Here is an 18107-nt window from a genome sequence, read left to right on the forward strand (position 1 = left end):
TGTGTTTGGATGACAAACTTCACTGGAGACCTTAGCATATAGAATTCTTTAATTAAATTTTCAGGCCTACTATTAAGATGAAATACAAAATGACCACCATCTTGTGTTCTTTTAAACCAAAATATAGTTTCGTAAATGTAATCCAAGAGGGTAAAGATTTCAGATTTAAACTAGTGAATTTAAAATAGTACACCTGAAATCTCAAGTTAAAATCTCTTTTAAACGAAGGGCAAAATGATGCTGTAAACTTATTAAAGTAAAGTAAATTGAACATAAAATACAAACAGCCTAATTCTCTTAACAGGACACAAGTGTTGCAAGACTTCCTACATCCCATTTAATTTAGTATTTGTGAAAATGCAATGGGACAAATTCCTAGAATGATGTTCATTAGTCCCATTATATCATACAGAACTTATGTGCAAGTATATTTTAGAATTAATATTTTGAACTCCAAATATTTTGTGAAAGTGAATAAATATCTTACTGGCTGTTGTTTCAGAAATACATTAGGAATATATAGTTGTATATTATTTAGCATATGATAAGAACATGGCAAAGAAGCAAGCATATACACACAATCTAGGTAATTATATACAAATCTTCTATAGGGAGGCAGCAGTGGAACATAAGTCACCCACGCCCATAGCATCCCATAAAAGCTATATGTGTTCCCTAGGCTGTGCTAAATAGGTGATAGCAATCAGCCCTACTGCCTCCTGGGCCTCACGGCAATAACAAACAGAATATAGTTGTATATATTACTTAGGATGCAGCCATCTCCCCAATCCACATTTTTCAATTCTCATAACAGAGAAATTAATATTGCTTAATAAGGTTATGGCTGAATGGGAACTCATAGCGGTATGATTTATAGAACGTGATAATGTTTGGTGATGAAAAGTTTGTTCCCTAATTTTTAGTTACAAACATCTGTAGGAAGGTACATAGAATAGCCTACTTATTGGGTTTTAATTTTATAGGGGGATAACATAAACAAAATGTTTAGAGTTTTACAGAATATGGATTAGTAAATAGTAAAGTAGTGCTCTTACTAAACTCTTGTGGGCTAAGTTCTACATGGGTTATCTTGTCCAGTAGGCAGGAAATGGCATCTTTCACAATCCAAGACTCAATAAACCAAAATACTAATTACTATAGAGTTTATGATTGCAGTACTTCCTCCATAGCCCAAAATGGGGTTTTTTATTTCCTCTTTGGGCTTAAAGAATGAAGTTATATGATAATTTTGCTTTTAGCACATTTTATTATTGCAGTCTGAACAGGTGGTAGCATCTTACTACTTTTGTCTCTGCTCAGTGGCTAACCAGTAGGGTTGAATCTGGTCAGTACTTGGATAGGAGACCACTAGGAAACACTAAAGCAGGCTACCCTGGGAACCTGAAAACAACATGCCAGATAACAATGGCAGATCACTTCTATATTGATGCCAAAGTCACTATGAATATGTCCAAAAGGTCACAAGGAATCAAGCTAAAAGGAGCTTTTTTAAAATCCAAAATCCTTGTTCTCAAGTATAATATAAATTATATCCATGTATATAAATTTGTAACAGCAGAATGAAGATTTTTCTTGAATTGCACAATTTTGTGGGGAGAAAAAAAAACTTAATTCATCATGGGGAAAGCCAAGCTATGTTCAGCTTAACGAAGTGTAACAAGTTCTTCTGAAGAAGTTGGATGAATAGCCACCGTCTCATCAAAGTCAGCCTTTGTTGCTCCCATTTTGACAGCTACTGCGAAACCTTGGAGCATTTCATCACACCCCAAACCTTGCATATGAAGTCCTACCACCTTAAAACAAAACAGTCAGAAACAGGTTAAGGACATGGCTTCAAAAGGACTTTTTTTTTCAGACTCCACAATTGCTTCTACCTTTCTACACTAGGAGCAATAGCTTGTATACCTACATTTTTGTTGTTGTTGTGTCATTGACTAATTTTATACAAAATCTTAATAGGTCACGCCTGGAACAGTATTAATTGGTACAACTCATAATTGCTTCAGACATGGAGTAAATGTTTGATGTGACTTAGGTTTATTAATAAGTTGTGTGAGCCTAGCTAATTACAGGTTATTTGAGAAGCAAAGGTTGAGTGTGATGTTTCAACTCCGCTTACACATTAAGTAACATTGGTATCCTCTTGTCCTGTTTCATTCCCTTACCTTGAATAGAATATATATGAAAAGCAATTTTAACATGCAGCATCTTCAGTCTCCCCTGCTTTACTTACCTTTTCTTGTTTAGTGGCACAGACCAATTTCATCACACATCTTGTTTTCCTTTCTGTTATTGCATGGTACATGGGGACAAAAGAAGTTGTATAAACTTTCACATTCTCTTTTCCATATGTATTCACCGCTTCCGCTGGAACGAAATGAAATGACATTAGTTATATTTGAATACGGAGGAGAAGAAAAGCAAAGAATCTCACGCAATTGGCTTTCTGACAATACTACCTAATCATATATAGTATGTACATCTCAAAAGGACTAAATATTGACACGTTTGGTGATAGGTGAGCTGGTCTCCTTCATGTGTGGCTCAATCAAGCACATCAATAGTTGTAATTGTGAAAAGACTTGTCCAAAAGCACTTGAAGATCAGAAGTTTATCAATTGAGGCTCTATTACATGTGTCACATCTTAAAGATGTGCAATTTATTAAAAAAAACAAGATATCATGGTTTGTAACTTCAGTTTCAGAAATCCTATGAATAGAGGTACTTTAGTCATACCTCTCAATAAGTTTTTAAAATTTTTAAACAATAAAATAACGTGATTGGTAACAGTACTCTGAACTTGAGAATTTTTAATATAAAGTGAAACAAGAATATTTGATCATTTCCAATTCAGCTTTTTTTTTCTTTTGGTCAGCCAATTCTCAGAAGCTATCTGTACAAGTTTCTGCAGTTTTCTTTGCAAGGTTTTTCAGAACTGGCTTGCCATTTGTCTTGGCTCCTAGGGCTGAGAGAAGTGACTTGTCAAGGTCACCCAACTGGTTTTGTGCCTAAGGCAGGATTAGAACTCACAGTCTCCCAATTTTTAATTTAATGCCTTAACTGTTACACCAGACTGACTCTATCCATAGTCCATAATTTATATTATTGTATCAGAGGTAGGAGTGACCTGTGCATCTACAGCATCAGTAATACAAACATAAGTAGAATTTCCATCAACATCCTGTTAATATAAAAATTCAGAGCATATACATCTTTACCAAGCCACTCTTGTAGAGAATGTCCCAAAAGAAATTGGGGAAATCTACTCTTCAAATATTCAACACAATTCCAATCAGTCACAAAATCCAGAGATAATATGGTATCTCATTTTAGTAGAAGTTATATTTCACGCATATTTCTCTGTTCTCCCCCCCCCCCAAATAAATAAGAAACAAGAGCCTACCTTCTGTTAGTCCCACTGTTCCAATAGGTGGATGACTGAAAACCACAGTTGGAATGTTGGTGTAGTCTAATTTAAAATCCTTTTTATTTTCAAAAATCCTATGTGCCAGTTTTCTTCCAGCCGCAATTGCAACTGAAAAATGCAATATTTATTGTGTCATCATAATTCATTCCATACATTTTATTACATAGCATTAATAGAGGGTTAAGATCCTTCCCAATGTCTTCACAGCCCTTCCTCACCCGTTTTGCTTTGTTCCATTTTAGAATCCCAAATGAATTTATTTGATATAGTCCTTAAAACGTTATTACCTGGTGTAAGGAGTGCTTTCCCACATACATCTCCAACAGCATAGATTCCCTTTCTGCTGGTATTTTGGAACTCGTCAACAATAATATGGCCTGCCTTGTCTACTTTAATATTCTGATAGTAGGAAGAAAAATTAAAGTCAAAGCTAGCATCCTAAGAAATACTATTTAAGACAAAGATTGAACAGTATGGTATCAACTTTTTTAGTGCCCATATAAAGGAAAAGAAGGAAATTATTTCAAAGAGTAAACAAGCAATCAGCCTATCCATAATATCAAGAGCTTTGGGGGGAAAAGTAACATTTCCATAACAATTTTTCAAACAAACTAAACAGCTAAGCAATATGAACAAACATTTAGGTTAGGATAAAATTATTATGGGGCATAGGGTGGGAAGCCAAACCGTAGACTATCAACTGTCTCTGCTGTCCCCCCACAATGTTTTAGTATGCCACCCAGAGTTACCTAATTGGTTACATTTGTTCTCTGTAGTACGGAAAAATACAGATTAGCAAGTAGCAGCAAAGAAAGAAAACATTCCATTGTCGCTCATGACTACTCTCCAGTTGACCCTAACCACCACATTATGCCAATTGCAGTATAATCTGGACTGTGTATGTCATGCATTTAATATTCCCTACAGCGTCAAGAAATAAAATTCCCACTTACCAATTGGTCAAGGTTTAGCTCCGCAGTATTGGGCTCTCTACCAATGGCCCACAAAAGACAATCAATATTCTCAATGGTGTTCACAGTGGGTTTTTGATTAGGAAAAGAGGATATAACCGTTATTGCCAAGAGCCCTGAAGCTGATTTTGTAACTGATTGAACCTGTTGAGAAACAAGATTACTGAAAAATGCTAGAGCAAGATCACACAACAAATAATTTATTTTAAGGCTCAAACCCTAGTTTTCTTCTTCAAAAATACCCTCCTTATAGACTCCTTCACAAGTCTATGTCTTGTGAAGTTACATATACCTTATGGCTAGAATTAGATAGTACTGGTAGTTCTTGACATACAATCACAATTGGGATCAGAATTTCTGTTGCTAAGCAAGGTGTTAAGTGAGCCATATCTAATTTTATGACCTTTTTGCCATAATTGTTAAGCAATTCACCGCAGTTGTTAAGTGAAACGCACAATCATTAAGCAAATCCAGCTTTTCCCATTGATTTTACTTATTGGAAGCTGGCTGGGAAAATCAGAAATGATGGTCACATTACCCTGGGATGCTGCAACTGTTATAAATATATGTTTCCAAGAACCTTAATTTTGGTCATGTGACTAGAGATGCTGCAACAATCATAAGTACGAAAACTGGTTGTAAGTCACTTCTTTCATTTCATTATAACTTCAAACAGTGGTTTTAAGTCAAGGATTACCTGTACTGTATGTAGTTTTGTTGCGAGAGCCCACTTGCATGTGAAGAAAAAGAGCAAAGGTAAGTGCAAACATTCTGAAGTTTCCAAATGCCAGAAGGGACACACATGTTTACTGACATGCTTATGGATACCTTATCAGAGGATAAGGCTCAAATATCCGGCATTGCTCTCATGAGGGAGAAGGGGCCTCTGTGGCTCAGACTGGTAAGACAGTCTGTTATTAACACAGCTGCCTGCAATTACTGCAGGTTCTAGTCCCACCAGGCCCAAGGTTGACTCAGCCTTCCATCCTTTATAAGGTAGGTAAAATGAGGACCCAGATTGTTGGGGGCAATAAGTTGACTTTGTATATAAATATACAAATAGGATGAAGACTATTGCTAACATAGTGTAAGCCGCCCTGAGTCTTCGGAGAAGGGCGGGATATAAATGCAAATTAAAAAAAATGAAAAATTACAGTTACAGAGTGAACTATCACTATGGCTGATGTGCAAAACCTGCCCAGTTTCTAGTTTTGTTATCTAATTTCTCTTTAAAATACTTTTAAGTATGTTCAAATTTGCATAAAGTAAATGATAAGTCTATTTGGCAGGACTGTTTTTTTTTTATGCTTCTCTAATGTCCAGGGTTGTTTAAATCTGATTCTCAAATGTAGTGATGTTGATTAGTTTGTATTTTAAATTGGAAGACCGGTTTTGATACAAAGTTTATGGCCCCGAAATGGAATTTTACTATAAAGTTATTGTTATATATCAGTCAATTAAATCTTTCTTACAGTTTTTAATCAGTCTAAAATAAGAAGTAAACAAAACTGACATAAAATCCTATTGGTAACATTCAGATAAAACTCAGGGTCTAAATAGCTTGTCACTGCCTCAATTCTTATAAAGCAATTTGACAATGAGCAATGCAGGTTATTAATATGTAATCCTGGTTACAAGGAAAATTCCTTAAATGTAATGATAAAAGTATAATAATGCAATACTCCTTTCAATCTGTTCAGGAATGCTGCAAAAATTATCAATACAATAGCTGTTGTTTCTTTATGAGAAAGAAAAGCCATATGCCCAATGATGTTTTGTTTTTGCTTTCTCTCAAATGGCAGCATTTGGATCATTTATACACATGCTCAAAAGAATAAAGCTAAGGACACACTCTCAAACTCCTATTGTTTTGAAGTTGTTAAAGCAACAGAACATAATGAAATGGGAGCTTCCAATTGCAGTTAGAATGGTTGAACTGCAACTGAAGAAAAATTATTATTATTATTATTATTATTATTTATTAGATTTTTATACCGCCCTTCTCCCGAAGGACTCAGGGCGGTTCACAGCCATAATAAAAGATAGACAATATACAAATAAAACAAAGATTAAAAAACTTATTATATAATTGGCTATATAATTGGCTATATAATTATAATTATGCATACAGATAGTCCTCAAATTACAACCATTCATTCAGCGATCACTCAAAATTATGCTAGTGCTGAAAAAAATGGTAGTTCCACACAGTCCTTGTAATTATAGCCATTGCAGTGCTCCCATGGTCAAGAAATCAAAATTTGGGCACTTGGAAATTCACCAACACTTACTGACCCCATCTACCCATTTCTCCCTTTCCTGCCCTTTTAGCTGCCCTATGCTCTGCTGGCCATGCCAGCCCACTGGTTGTACCAGCCAGCCAGCCTACCACTCCTGTTGCCCTACACTTGTAGGCCCTGCCACCCAGTCTTGATGACTCACCCATCTCCCTGCCACTGCTTATGAGGTGCAACTGGCTTGGCCCTCCATGAGCAGCTGTTGGCTGCACCCATCCCTTATCCAAATTGCATGAGACTTTGTCACAGCATTTGGAAGGCAGGGGCATTGAAGAAGGCCCAGCTGTGCTGGCATGAAAGCATTCAATCCCACACATAATTTGGCCAAAAGTGGATGTGACCTTAAAAGAAGGCTGGGGCAGCCAGCAGTTATCTTCTGAAAGGCCAGGCTGTGTTCATCTCATTGGCGGTCACAGGAAGAGGATGGCAAATATCAGTTGGGCATGGGAAGTCTGGGAGGGCCAGCAAGCATAGGCTGGCAGAAGTGACAAAAGTATAAGATGGCAGAGAAGTGGGGGTGGGGGAATAGGTGGGTGGAAGGAGTTGAAAAGGAATCGGTCCCTTAGCTTGCCAAGACACAAGGCTGGGAGGGACTAAGCCAGGGGTTGCTTGGATCAATCCTTGGTTAAGAATTGATGGGATTCGGTTAATGAGCAATTCAGCTTGACTGAGTTGCTATCACTAACCAATGTGCTCACGTGATATCCTTTACAACTGCACTGCTTAGCAATGGCAATTCCAGTCCCAGTTGCAATTATAAGTCAAAACCTACCTGTACATGAAAATTCAAAATTAATCATTACAATCCAGCACTAAAGAGATATTACCCTGCAATGTTTCCAGACTTCTATTCTATTATGTTCCAATTCTTGAGTGCAATTTGAACTGATCATAGAATCAAAATTTCTCAGCACCTGTAGAGAAAAATACTTTATCAGACTGCAGGTAAAGGTCTTTACTTACATTTAATTATGTAACTTCCTTTGTCATTGATTAATATCACAGAACTTCTAAGTCATACCCTCACAAGTCTGAACTTTGAAATTCAAATTGAGAATTGAACCTACTTTATATACTACATGTATCATTCAAATTTCATAATCTCACTGTAACACTGAATAATATAGCCTAAGATCACACTATGACTTTCATGGTTAAACTGAGGTTGGAGATTAAATTATCCTTATATCTATATTCTGTTCTAGCTACTACACTACACTAGATCTTACAATCAGAAATATTCCATAGATTTCAATCAAAAGGAATGACAATGTGAAGAGGATGAGATGGATAAATTGAGAATGTCTTTTGGAATAAACAGTAAACATACAGATACACATAATTGGAGAAGAATATTATTAGCAGGTGTTCTGAATTTCCAAGAGAAAATAGTGCATCTTGATTTTAAAAGGAGGTTTAATTCTAATTGTAATCAAGAATTGAAAAAATGAGTATGTTTTAAAGATTTTTGTCAGATTTTGTAATACATCAAAAATAAAAGCAAACATTTTAAGGGTCTGCATATAGTAAAAAACAAAGGAAGACTGTGCAATTATTAATGATCCATTCCTGGTGTAAATATGGACACAGACAAACTGATTCTGCTTTTTTGCAAGGTTGTATTCTGTATGTGGATGTTAGTTCCAATAAGAACTGGTAGTACTTTCAATTGTCACTTAAGAAGGTGAACAAGCAAGTGCCTCTTACCTCATTATAACGTATCAATAAGGATGTCCTGGAGCCTAATGCAGAAAGAATACCAGCTAATTCAACAGCTATATATCCAGCACCAACAATAACACTTCGCCTAAGAGAAAGGAAATGGATTATGTCATAGTACGCAGGTGCATGTTCTCTGCCACAAATTTGCTTATTGAAATATATATTGTCCACACCAGGAAGTTCGAACTTCTCCATATATTATTGGATTCAAATCCCATCACCTTTTACCACTTAACATGCTGAGTAGGCTTAATGAAAGAAGTTAATTCAATAATACTTTTAATGATTTTATTGCTTTCAATAATTCATTTACTGATTCAATTATCATAAAGGTTTATGTTTTGAATGGTGTTCTCCCCAAATTTTTGATTGCAGTAATGTAAAAGTCTAACAAACAAATACCTAAAGGACTATAGCTGTTTCTATCCAATGTATAATCTAAGCAATTAAATTTTGTATAGGAGGGTCCTGACTTTGCTCTCATTAAATCAGAAAGGATAAATGGTAATGGTTAAATCAACACTGGATAATTAGCAAGAAGGGAAGATTTATATTTACATTTGTTGGAAAGGAAGGAGTTACAAAAGAACAAGCAGCACACAATAAGAATACACATCGAAAGCAATGCAGTGCTGCCAGCACACAGCCCAGGGTATTCCCCATTATCTGCCTACTTATTCTGTTGTAATCCCTTCCTCTCCAATCTTTCTGCTTTGTGAGGAGAGCAGAAATTGTCTAAAGAGATTGCTTATTTAGACAACCCACTCTAGGGGAGGGGGGAATGGATCAGGCACAGGACAACAATTACTAACTACTACTGAACGCATGATTGAGAGAGAAAAATGCCGCTAAGGTTATAAATACATGCCTTGTAAGTTATTTTCTTTCAGCAACATCTTAACTTCAAACAGTCACTGCATGAAGAACTTGGTAAGAAAGGTCTATCTATGCACACACAACTTTAAAGGTAGACAAAAGAATCTTGGCTGGGAAAACAACAGAAAGTAAAGAAATAATCTTTACTACAATGCAGCAGATTGAGAATATTTTAAGAATGCTCAGAATTCATTGCAACTTACTTGGGCAACTCTTCAAGTTCAAAGAAGCCATCACTAGAGATTCCCAAACTGGCTCCTGCAAAGCAACAAGACATTACCTTCAATATTTATCATCTTAAGCTTTATGCATAAATAGAAGTAACTTGCAGTCAACTCTTTTGAAAGGTTATTTAATTATTATTTTTTGAGTATATTACTAAAAAAGTATGAATTAAATATTACACGGCAACTATGTACTGTACTATTGAATCTTTGGCAATGCTAAGGAAAATATTTTAATGTCAACTCAGCTGCATGCTCTTTCTTAAAAATAGGGCAAAGATTCACAGAACTCATACCTGGTATTTCACTTTCACTGGGAATTATAGGCCGTCCACCAGTAGCGATCAGTATGTGAGGTGCTGTATATTTTTTGCCATCAACTTCAATTGTAGGTTCATGGTCAGCTGTGAATAATGCATGGCCACGAATGGTTTCCACGTGGTCCTAGCAAAACCAGTTGTTGATTTAAAAATTAAATCAATTTATGTACTAGAGAAGAAGGGCATCTTATAATATAGTGTAATGTGGTATATGACGCATTTAAATAATTGACAATTCAAAATAAATTTGTAGATAAATTTCAAAAATAGAACAGTGGAATAAGATGCATTATTTTACTACAGATTAATTTCACAGATTTTCTTGACAAGACCTAATTCCTCTATTGTGTAATCCTTACACCTTTCAGAAACAAACTATACAATTCATAGGATTGCCTATCAAGACCGTGAAAATTATAGATTTGAAATGTAGGCTAACTGCAATGAATTAAGATATGCCCTGTGAGTGATCTGGAAAGGATACTTTTTCTCAAGAGAGAGGGGTAAGAGTCGTCTTCTTTCTTTAACTGTACTATACTTATTTTACATTTACAGTTTTACTACAGTTTTCATGTCTTTCCCATCTTTAAGCAACAGGAAACTAAAATCTGTGCAGAGGAAGAGTTGATCATCTGTCATTTAAGCAAAAAAACAAGTTTTACCCAAGTGATTTGCTCTGAATCTTTTTTTTAAAAAAATCTATACATCTTGATACGGATTAAAAAATTAATCAACACAGCTTTCTATTTTCAGCTTGTGAAATTCACAGGGTTTATAGCAGAAAGAAGGAATTTAAAATTTGCTGAAGTGAAAAATAAGGCCATTTACAAACCTTATTCAAATTATTTTGATAGATCTCATTCAGTTTCTTCACATAAGCATCACGCTTTTCTTTAATTATTCTATAGTAAAAAGAGTTTTATTAGTATTATATCCTACTTTTCCCCAAGAAGCACATAATGCCCCTCTTCCAACCTATCCCCACAAAAACAAACCTTATAGGTAGGTTGAGCGGAAAAACAGCCCAACCCAAGTACCCAATGCATTTCCACAGCTAAGCATAAAGTTGGGTTTCCCAAGCCTCACACAAACTGTTATCCCTCATGGGCTTTCTAGAGTTACATCTCAAATATCTACCTCTCTACAAACAGGATTAAAACAATACTCTTCGCTTCAAAGCTGCAGAGGTACCTTTTTCCTAAGTAATAAATATAAATATTATGGAGAAAATTATAGTCCCATGTCATAATTTAAAATGTTTTCCTTGCAGAAAAATGTTTATACTATCCTGTAGCACAATACTGTATATGTCATACAAAATAATATTTGTTTGCTATACTTAAAACAGCACTTTAGACAACGCAAACAGTGTATCTCAATGCATACCACAGGGACCACTACTGTCAGATCAAACCCTAATATATGAACTATTTATAGCAGGCTCAGAATTAAATTCTGAGCATGTACTGTTCTGATTTTTCATATGATTTCCAATCATGATTTCTTATAAGAATTTAACAATAAAGCTCACAAATAACTCAAATATCAAAGTGAGATTATTTAGAATAAAAACAATATCATTGTATTAAACTGTGTAGCTTAAATCATGAATGTTAGGTGATACATAACTACCAGTTTTGGTCCATAATGGAGATTCTTCAGACTTGATAAGTATGTTGGAATCTCATTGTTAAAAATCTGGATATGTGTGTCTGAAAAGCCTCCCGGAGGTCATTTTAACTGATATTGTAGTTTTCACTATAAGTTTCAAATTAAAAACAATTCTATCCATTTATTTTACTTAAGAGATATTCCAGAATTTAGCTCAACTTACTTCCAATTAAACTTCACATCAGCTATTTTAAAACCATAATCCGTATGGTCATGAATGAATTCAGAATGGACAGCAGTATTCCACATCACCTATTATGAAAAAGGACATCCAGAGTTTAATATAATTAATATAAAAATGAATGAGCAAATTCAATTAATTATTCTTGTATACAGCATAAATCAATATTTTATTTATTCATTCATTCATTCGTTTATATTTCTACATTGCCCATCTCATCAAAATGACTCTGCCGCAAGAGAGAACAAAAAAACTTGAAATTTCTACTCTTAAGACATGGGACTGGAGAAGATCAGGACACATATCTAATCATTGTCATGATACATGTAATCCAGTAGATACACTACATATTGTGGCCTTGGAAGAAGGAAGCTCCTTATTTCATAATCATTGGCAGATGGCAAAGCAGTCATATTTTTCAATACCACGTGTGGCTAATGCACTATGTTCAGTTGTGCCTAATGGAACACATATGGGCCTGGTCAACCAATTTATCAGTTCCCCTGCATTTTGGAGGAAGAGGAGGAGGGAATATGCAATACCTTCTTTTAAGTTCAGCCCAGTGGTGAACTCCTCCGCGTTCACGGATGGTATAGCGGATGGGGGAATCTGATCAGGTTTTTTTTCAACTGGTATCAATTTTAAATTAAAATTAAATGAAATTTAAATTAAATTAAATCACTGAAGTTCTTTTAAATCTCATATTTTGCCGTTTCAGTGCAATTACTGTATTGCATGCAGTTTGGATTATGTTAGATTTCCATATGAAAATGGAGATTTAATAAATTAAATTTTATTTTCAATTGTAATGTTCCAGGCATCTGCTGCTCAAACCAGTATTAAATTTAAAGCCATGAAAAAAGTTGTAGTATTGAAAAAAGGCAACAGAAGTTACGCTTCATGACAGGAAGTACACCCATGTCTTCCTTGAATCTTGAGAGAGAAAGTTATAAAGTACTCATTGTGACTTGGCATTTTTGTTAGGTATTTTGGTAAAGCAGAGTAAAACAGCAACACAGTTCTTCTAACTTTTCTTACAGTACAAATAACAGAATGACAGAATTGGGAGGATCTTGGAAATCTTCTATCCCCTGCTCAAGCTGGAGACCCTATACCAGGGGTGTCCAAACTTGGTCCCTTTAAGACTTGTGGACTTCAACTCCCAGAGTTCCTCAGCCAGCTTTGCTGGCTGAGGGATCCTGGGAGTTGAAGTCCACAAGTCTTAAAGGGACCAAGTTTGGACACCCCTGCCCTATACCATTTCAGACAAATGGTTGTCCAGTCACTTCATAAAAGCCTCCCGTGATGGAGCAACCACAACTTCTGAAGACAAACTCTTTTCACTGGTTATTCTCACACTGTTAGGCAATTTCTCCTCAATTCTCAATGCTTCTCTCCTTATTTAGTTTCCATTCATTGTTTCTTGTCTTGCCTTCTGGTGCTTTGGAAAGTAGGTTGACCCTCCTTTTTGTGGCAGCCCCTCATATTATTTATTATTTATTTATTATTTATTTATTTATTTATTTTGCATTTATATCCCGCCCTTCTCCGAAGACTCAGGGCGGCTTACACTGTGTTAAGCAATAGTCTTCATCCTATTTGTATATTTATATACAAAGTCAATTATTGCCCCCAACAATCTGGGTCCTCATATATTGGAACAGTGCTATCATGTCACCCCAGTCCTTCTTTTCAAACCCAATTTCTGCAACTGTTCTTCATATGTTTTAGTCTTCAGCCCCCTAATAATTTTGGTTGATCTTTTCTGCACTCTTTCCAGAGTATCAATATCTTTTTGATAATATGGTGATCAAAACTGGATGCAGTATTCAAAATGTAGTCTTTTTTAAAAAAATATTTTTATTCAACATTTACATCTTTAAAATTTTTGTTACATTTTTACAGCTTTCTGATACCAGCATCTTAAGTAATATCCATTATGAATACTTATTCATTATATGAATAAGTAAGTAACAAACAAAATGTGTATGTATATAGTTGGTCAAAAGATAAAACGGATATCAAAATGTAGTCTTACTAAGACTTTATAAAGCAGTACTAATACTTCTCATAATCTTGATTCAATCCATCTGTTAATGCAGCCCAGGATTGTTATCTTGCTCTCCAAACATGGCCAATGTTTGCTAAAGTACTGTTTTGCATTCCAAATCAAGAATGGACATACCCATCAATAATTTAAAAGCAGATATTAGCAGATTTTAAGAAGCAGTATCAACTTTCATGTTTTTATTTGTTTTTAGTAAACACCCTTCTATGGCACCACAATCAAAACAGTTCAGAGGCTTGCTGTCCCAATTTTAAAACAGTCCTAGAATACCAGGGAGGGGAAAAAAGATGGCAACATCAAATCAAATCAGGGAAAAGTTCTCTGAAACAGCTAGGTCTTCAAGCACTTTCAAAATGTCAGCAAAGAAGTTCAATGTATTTTTTGAAATATTGGCAAATTCATAGCATTAATTCCTTTACCTTTTTAGGTACACACCCAACATTCACCTAAAAGAAAAAAAAACATATTTACTGCAAACATCATGAAACAATATTTTTAATATAAAGGATGGTGTCTAGAAAATGTATATGACTACTAAAATGTTATAATTTTATTTTATTAATATCAGCAAAATGTGCATCATCTTGATCAATAATATAGTATACTTAAAATATTTTTCAAGAGGGGGTTGCATTAAAGTGTAGTACACTGAAATCCCCCTTAATGCCCAATATTAGGGATGAGGGAAACATTTTATTTTCACTGCAACAAGCTCCACAGGAATAAATTGGGTGAACCTAAGAATGCCTTTGGGAATATGGATAATTTAAGAAACTCTCAATTCCTGGTAAATAGATGGGGAAGAAATGGAGGTAGTGACAGATTTTATTTTTCTGGGCTTCAAGATCACTGCAGATGGGGACTGCAGCCAAGAAATTAAAAGTTGCTTGCTCCTGGGGAGGAAAGCTATGGCAAATCTAGATAGCATATTAAAAAGCAGAGACATCACCCTGCCAACATAATCATAATCAACGCTATGGTTTTCCTAGTTGCATTGTATGGCTGTGAAAGTTGGACCATAAGAAAGGCTGAGCGCCAAAGAATTGAGGCCTCTGAACTATGGTGCTGGAGAAGACTCCTGCACGTCCCTTGGACTGCAAGGCGAACAAACAGGTCAGTCCTAGAGGAGATCAACCCTGACTGCTCTTTAGAAGGCCAGATCCTGAAGATGAAATTCAAATATTTTGGCCACCTAATGAGAAGGAAGGACTCACTGGAGAAGAACCTAATGCTGGGAAAGATTGAGGGCAAAAGAAGAAGGGGATGACAGAGAACGAGGTGACTGGATGGAGTCACTGAAGCAGTAGGCGTGAGCTTAAATGGACTCCAGAGGATGGTAGAGGACAGGAAGGCCTTGGAGGAACATTGACCATGGGGTCGTGAAGGGTCAGACACGACTTCAACACAACTAACAACAACAAGAAACTACTTGCATCCTGCATCTCATTAGCCTGAGCATTAGCTCTTAATCATATTATAACAAATTTGTAGCACATGTCATTATTTAGGTAGGTAGATATTGGGTTGGTCAGTATCTAGTTAGGGTCTGCATGAGTACCTGTCTTTCTAAATGTCTATGAATAGTTTATATTTGATTAAAGTTTGCATGAAAAAACACCTTTTATCAGGCAACCTAAATAATTTGCCTGCCCCTTGGTTTCTTCTTGAAGAGAATTCTTGCTAGTTCTCAAAGCAAGCCATTTTATAACCTAATCAACATATTCAACTGACATTTTTACTGATTCCACTGAATGCCTAAATTAAGGGCATTCAGAATTTGTCTTTCATGGATGTTTCATTCTAGTAAATTCTTTTCCACATTGGACTCCTTCAGATGTTGCAATCACTTCTTGATTTATTATGTGCCTGCAAGTTGGCACAGGCTGTTGATTGCCACATAGATCTTCTCCACGATAAGCTCTCTCCAATTTGTTCCTTCAGGTCTTCCAACAGCACATCTAACTCCATCCACCTTGCTAATTATCCTTTTCTCTTTCTTTCCACAGTTTGCAGCATTATGTAATTTCAACATCCTCCAGCAAACACAATCAAAGGGTGGGAGCTTGAGAAACTACAGCCTCACAACTTTTGAAGGGTTATTAAACTGGGGAAGGCTGCTCTATTTAATGACATAAAACAGTTTAGAGTAACATTCTTTGAATATACATTCTAAAATTTACTCATTTAGCCCCTTTTTCTGGAATTTTATTCACTCATATTTTCCATCCTTGCATCATTACCAAATCATCAGTTTTAATATTGCCAAGCCATTCTCTCTACAACTAATTTGACATTTTTCTTCAACAAACTGTAACGGACACCAATAAGTACCAAGCCACATCTTTAATGTTTGGACTGTAAAGCTTTTTAAATTAATTTCTTCAGGCACAATCTATTTTCCTGCTTTGTGTATAGCATGATGGGGGACTAACAATCACCATTATCTCATAAATTAGAAGAAGCTATAATTCCAACTGGGAAGAAGTAAAGTTTAACACTTGGGAACATTCTATAATCTGATACAGAACAACCTGTTACCATCAGAAAAGGATCCAAGGATAATGATGTTAGGTTTCTTTTAAAGGCATCCCATAGACACGGAAGAGAAAAATAAGAAATGTATAATTAAAAATATCCCCCACTTCCTGCTTGAGATATAGACGGGTAAAGCCAGGAAAGAAACTTAGGAGGAAAAAAACCTGCAAAGTGCAAAGCACTTCCTGAAATGTCGGTGAAAACTGAATTTGCACAAAACTGATGGGTTCTACTGAGCCACATTCCGCTTGCCTTATCTTGAGGGTAAAAAGAAATTTTAAAAAAGTATATTAGGTGCAAGATTATTTATTTATTTGTCGAATACATATTAGCGATATATATAAGTATAAGCATGAATTGAATCCATAAAGTGAATACAATTAAAGGGAACATTAGGACAGGGACGGTAGGCAAGCTGGTACTCTTATGCACGCCCAGTACATTACATTAGATTAGATGAACTGATATGTCATAAAGCACAGAGTTGCAGCAACACAATCCTAAACCGGGGGGATAACAACCAACACCCAGCTGCTGTATTCACATAACAGGCTGAAACGAAGGCTGGGTTTGTCCCAGCCACCTGAAATCGCGGCCCTACTTAGACTTAGAATAACTTTATTGTCACTTTGAAACGTAATCGGCATACGTTAAAATGAAATTTGGTTGCACCCAGCTCTCAAAGGGTCCTCCAACCTCCAATTTTCGCCCAGCGTGCTAAGCGAACCCAGAATCTCAAAAACAGTTGCACGAAAACCAAATAAAATACTGTTTAAGTGTTTCTGCCCTAGCCGTCCACGGTGTGTTTGGGTGAGGGGGGGGGAACTTCCACGCCCTCGGGCTCTTGCGGAACTCACTGCCTCGGCATAAGCCCAGTCGGGTATGCCTACCCTCCAGGTATGCAGGCGAGCCTCCTCAGGGTATATTTGCAAGCATTCCCCACCCTCCTTCCTCTTCCTCCTCCTACCCCTACCCTCCGTTTTCGACTCACGCAAGTGCCTCCAAGTCGCCCTTTTTCAACCACAGCAGCCCGGGCTCCCAGTTGCGCGGCGCGTCTGGCACTGGCCAAGCCGCCCGAGCCACCCCCCAGCACCAGGTAGTCAAAGGTAGTGGCCGACGAGGAAGAAGAGGCACGGAGTTGAGCCATGGCGGCGGCGCGACGAGGAGGACGGAAGGGAACTGGGCAGAAAACAAAACGCGGTCGAGGCAGCCGCATCCCGCCTCTTCCCTCCCCGGGGCCGAAAGGGTTAATTCTCCTGCCTTTGGCCCGGGTCCCGTCTTACGCTACCTCGAGACGGGCAGAACTCTTCCAGCCTCTCGGATTGGCCGCGACATCCGTCAATCCCCAGCGGAGGCGCAAGAGACGGACACATTCTGCCTCGGAAGGAGGCGCGCGGGGAGGCGCGAAACGCCTGCTTTTCTCTCGCTGACCGCCTCGCTCTGGGCGGGGTTTTCGTGCTGCTGCGTCCGAGGTTTCTGTTTGCGGCCGTGGGTAGCTTGTTTGGAGGGGTGTAAGGATAAGCGCAAAGCCGCCTTCTAACCAGAAATGGTGGCTTGGGGTTCTCTTCCTATAGCCAGACGTTGAACTGCAGAGAAGAAGCTCAGTCACCTGCTGCCGGTGGGAGAAAAGCTGATCAAAAGGAGACGCGGGGCGCAGAGAATCGCGCAGCGGAGAGAAGATTTGCGGGGATACAACGGAGGCGCACGTATTGTGCAAACGCACAAAGTGGAGTCAAGTAACCGCCTGGGTCGGGCAAACCCAACATAAGCGGTCCCAAAGGTGCATTTTTCTT

At 37.1% G+C, this 18107-nt stretch overlaps 1 protein-coding gene across 1 annotated transcript; it reads right to left on the reverse strand.

Moving 5' to 3' along the window:
* Positions 1-43: 43 nt before the first annotated feature.
* Positions 44-17564, reverse strand: GSR (glutathione-disulfide reductase). Its single transcript, XM_058168693.1, has 13 exons — positions 17306-17564; positions 14199-14225; positions 11694-11782; positions 10692-10761; positions 9836-9983; positions 9519-9573; positions 8425-8524; positions 7545-7631; positions 4403-4564; positions 3737-3848; positions 3426-3557; positions 2255-2388; positions 44-1814 (listed from the first exon to the last, which is right to left on the reverse strand). Exons 1-13 carry the CDS (start codon positions 17528-17530, stop codon positions 1665-1667), a joined length of 1491 nt encoding a protein of 496 aa, XP_058024676.1. The 5' UTR covers positions 17531-17564; the 3' UTR covers positions 44-1664.
* Between the last annotated feature and the right edge of the window lie 543 nt (positions 17565-18107).

Source organism: Ahaetulla prasina, chromosome 2 (assembly GCF_028640845.1).
Source record: "Ahaetulla prasina isolate Xishuangbanna chromosome 2, ASM2864084v1, whole genome shotgun sequence".
Taxonomy (NCBI): Eukaryota; Metazoa; Chordata; class Lepidosauria; order Squamata; family Colubridae; genus Ahaetulla; species Ahaetulla prasina.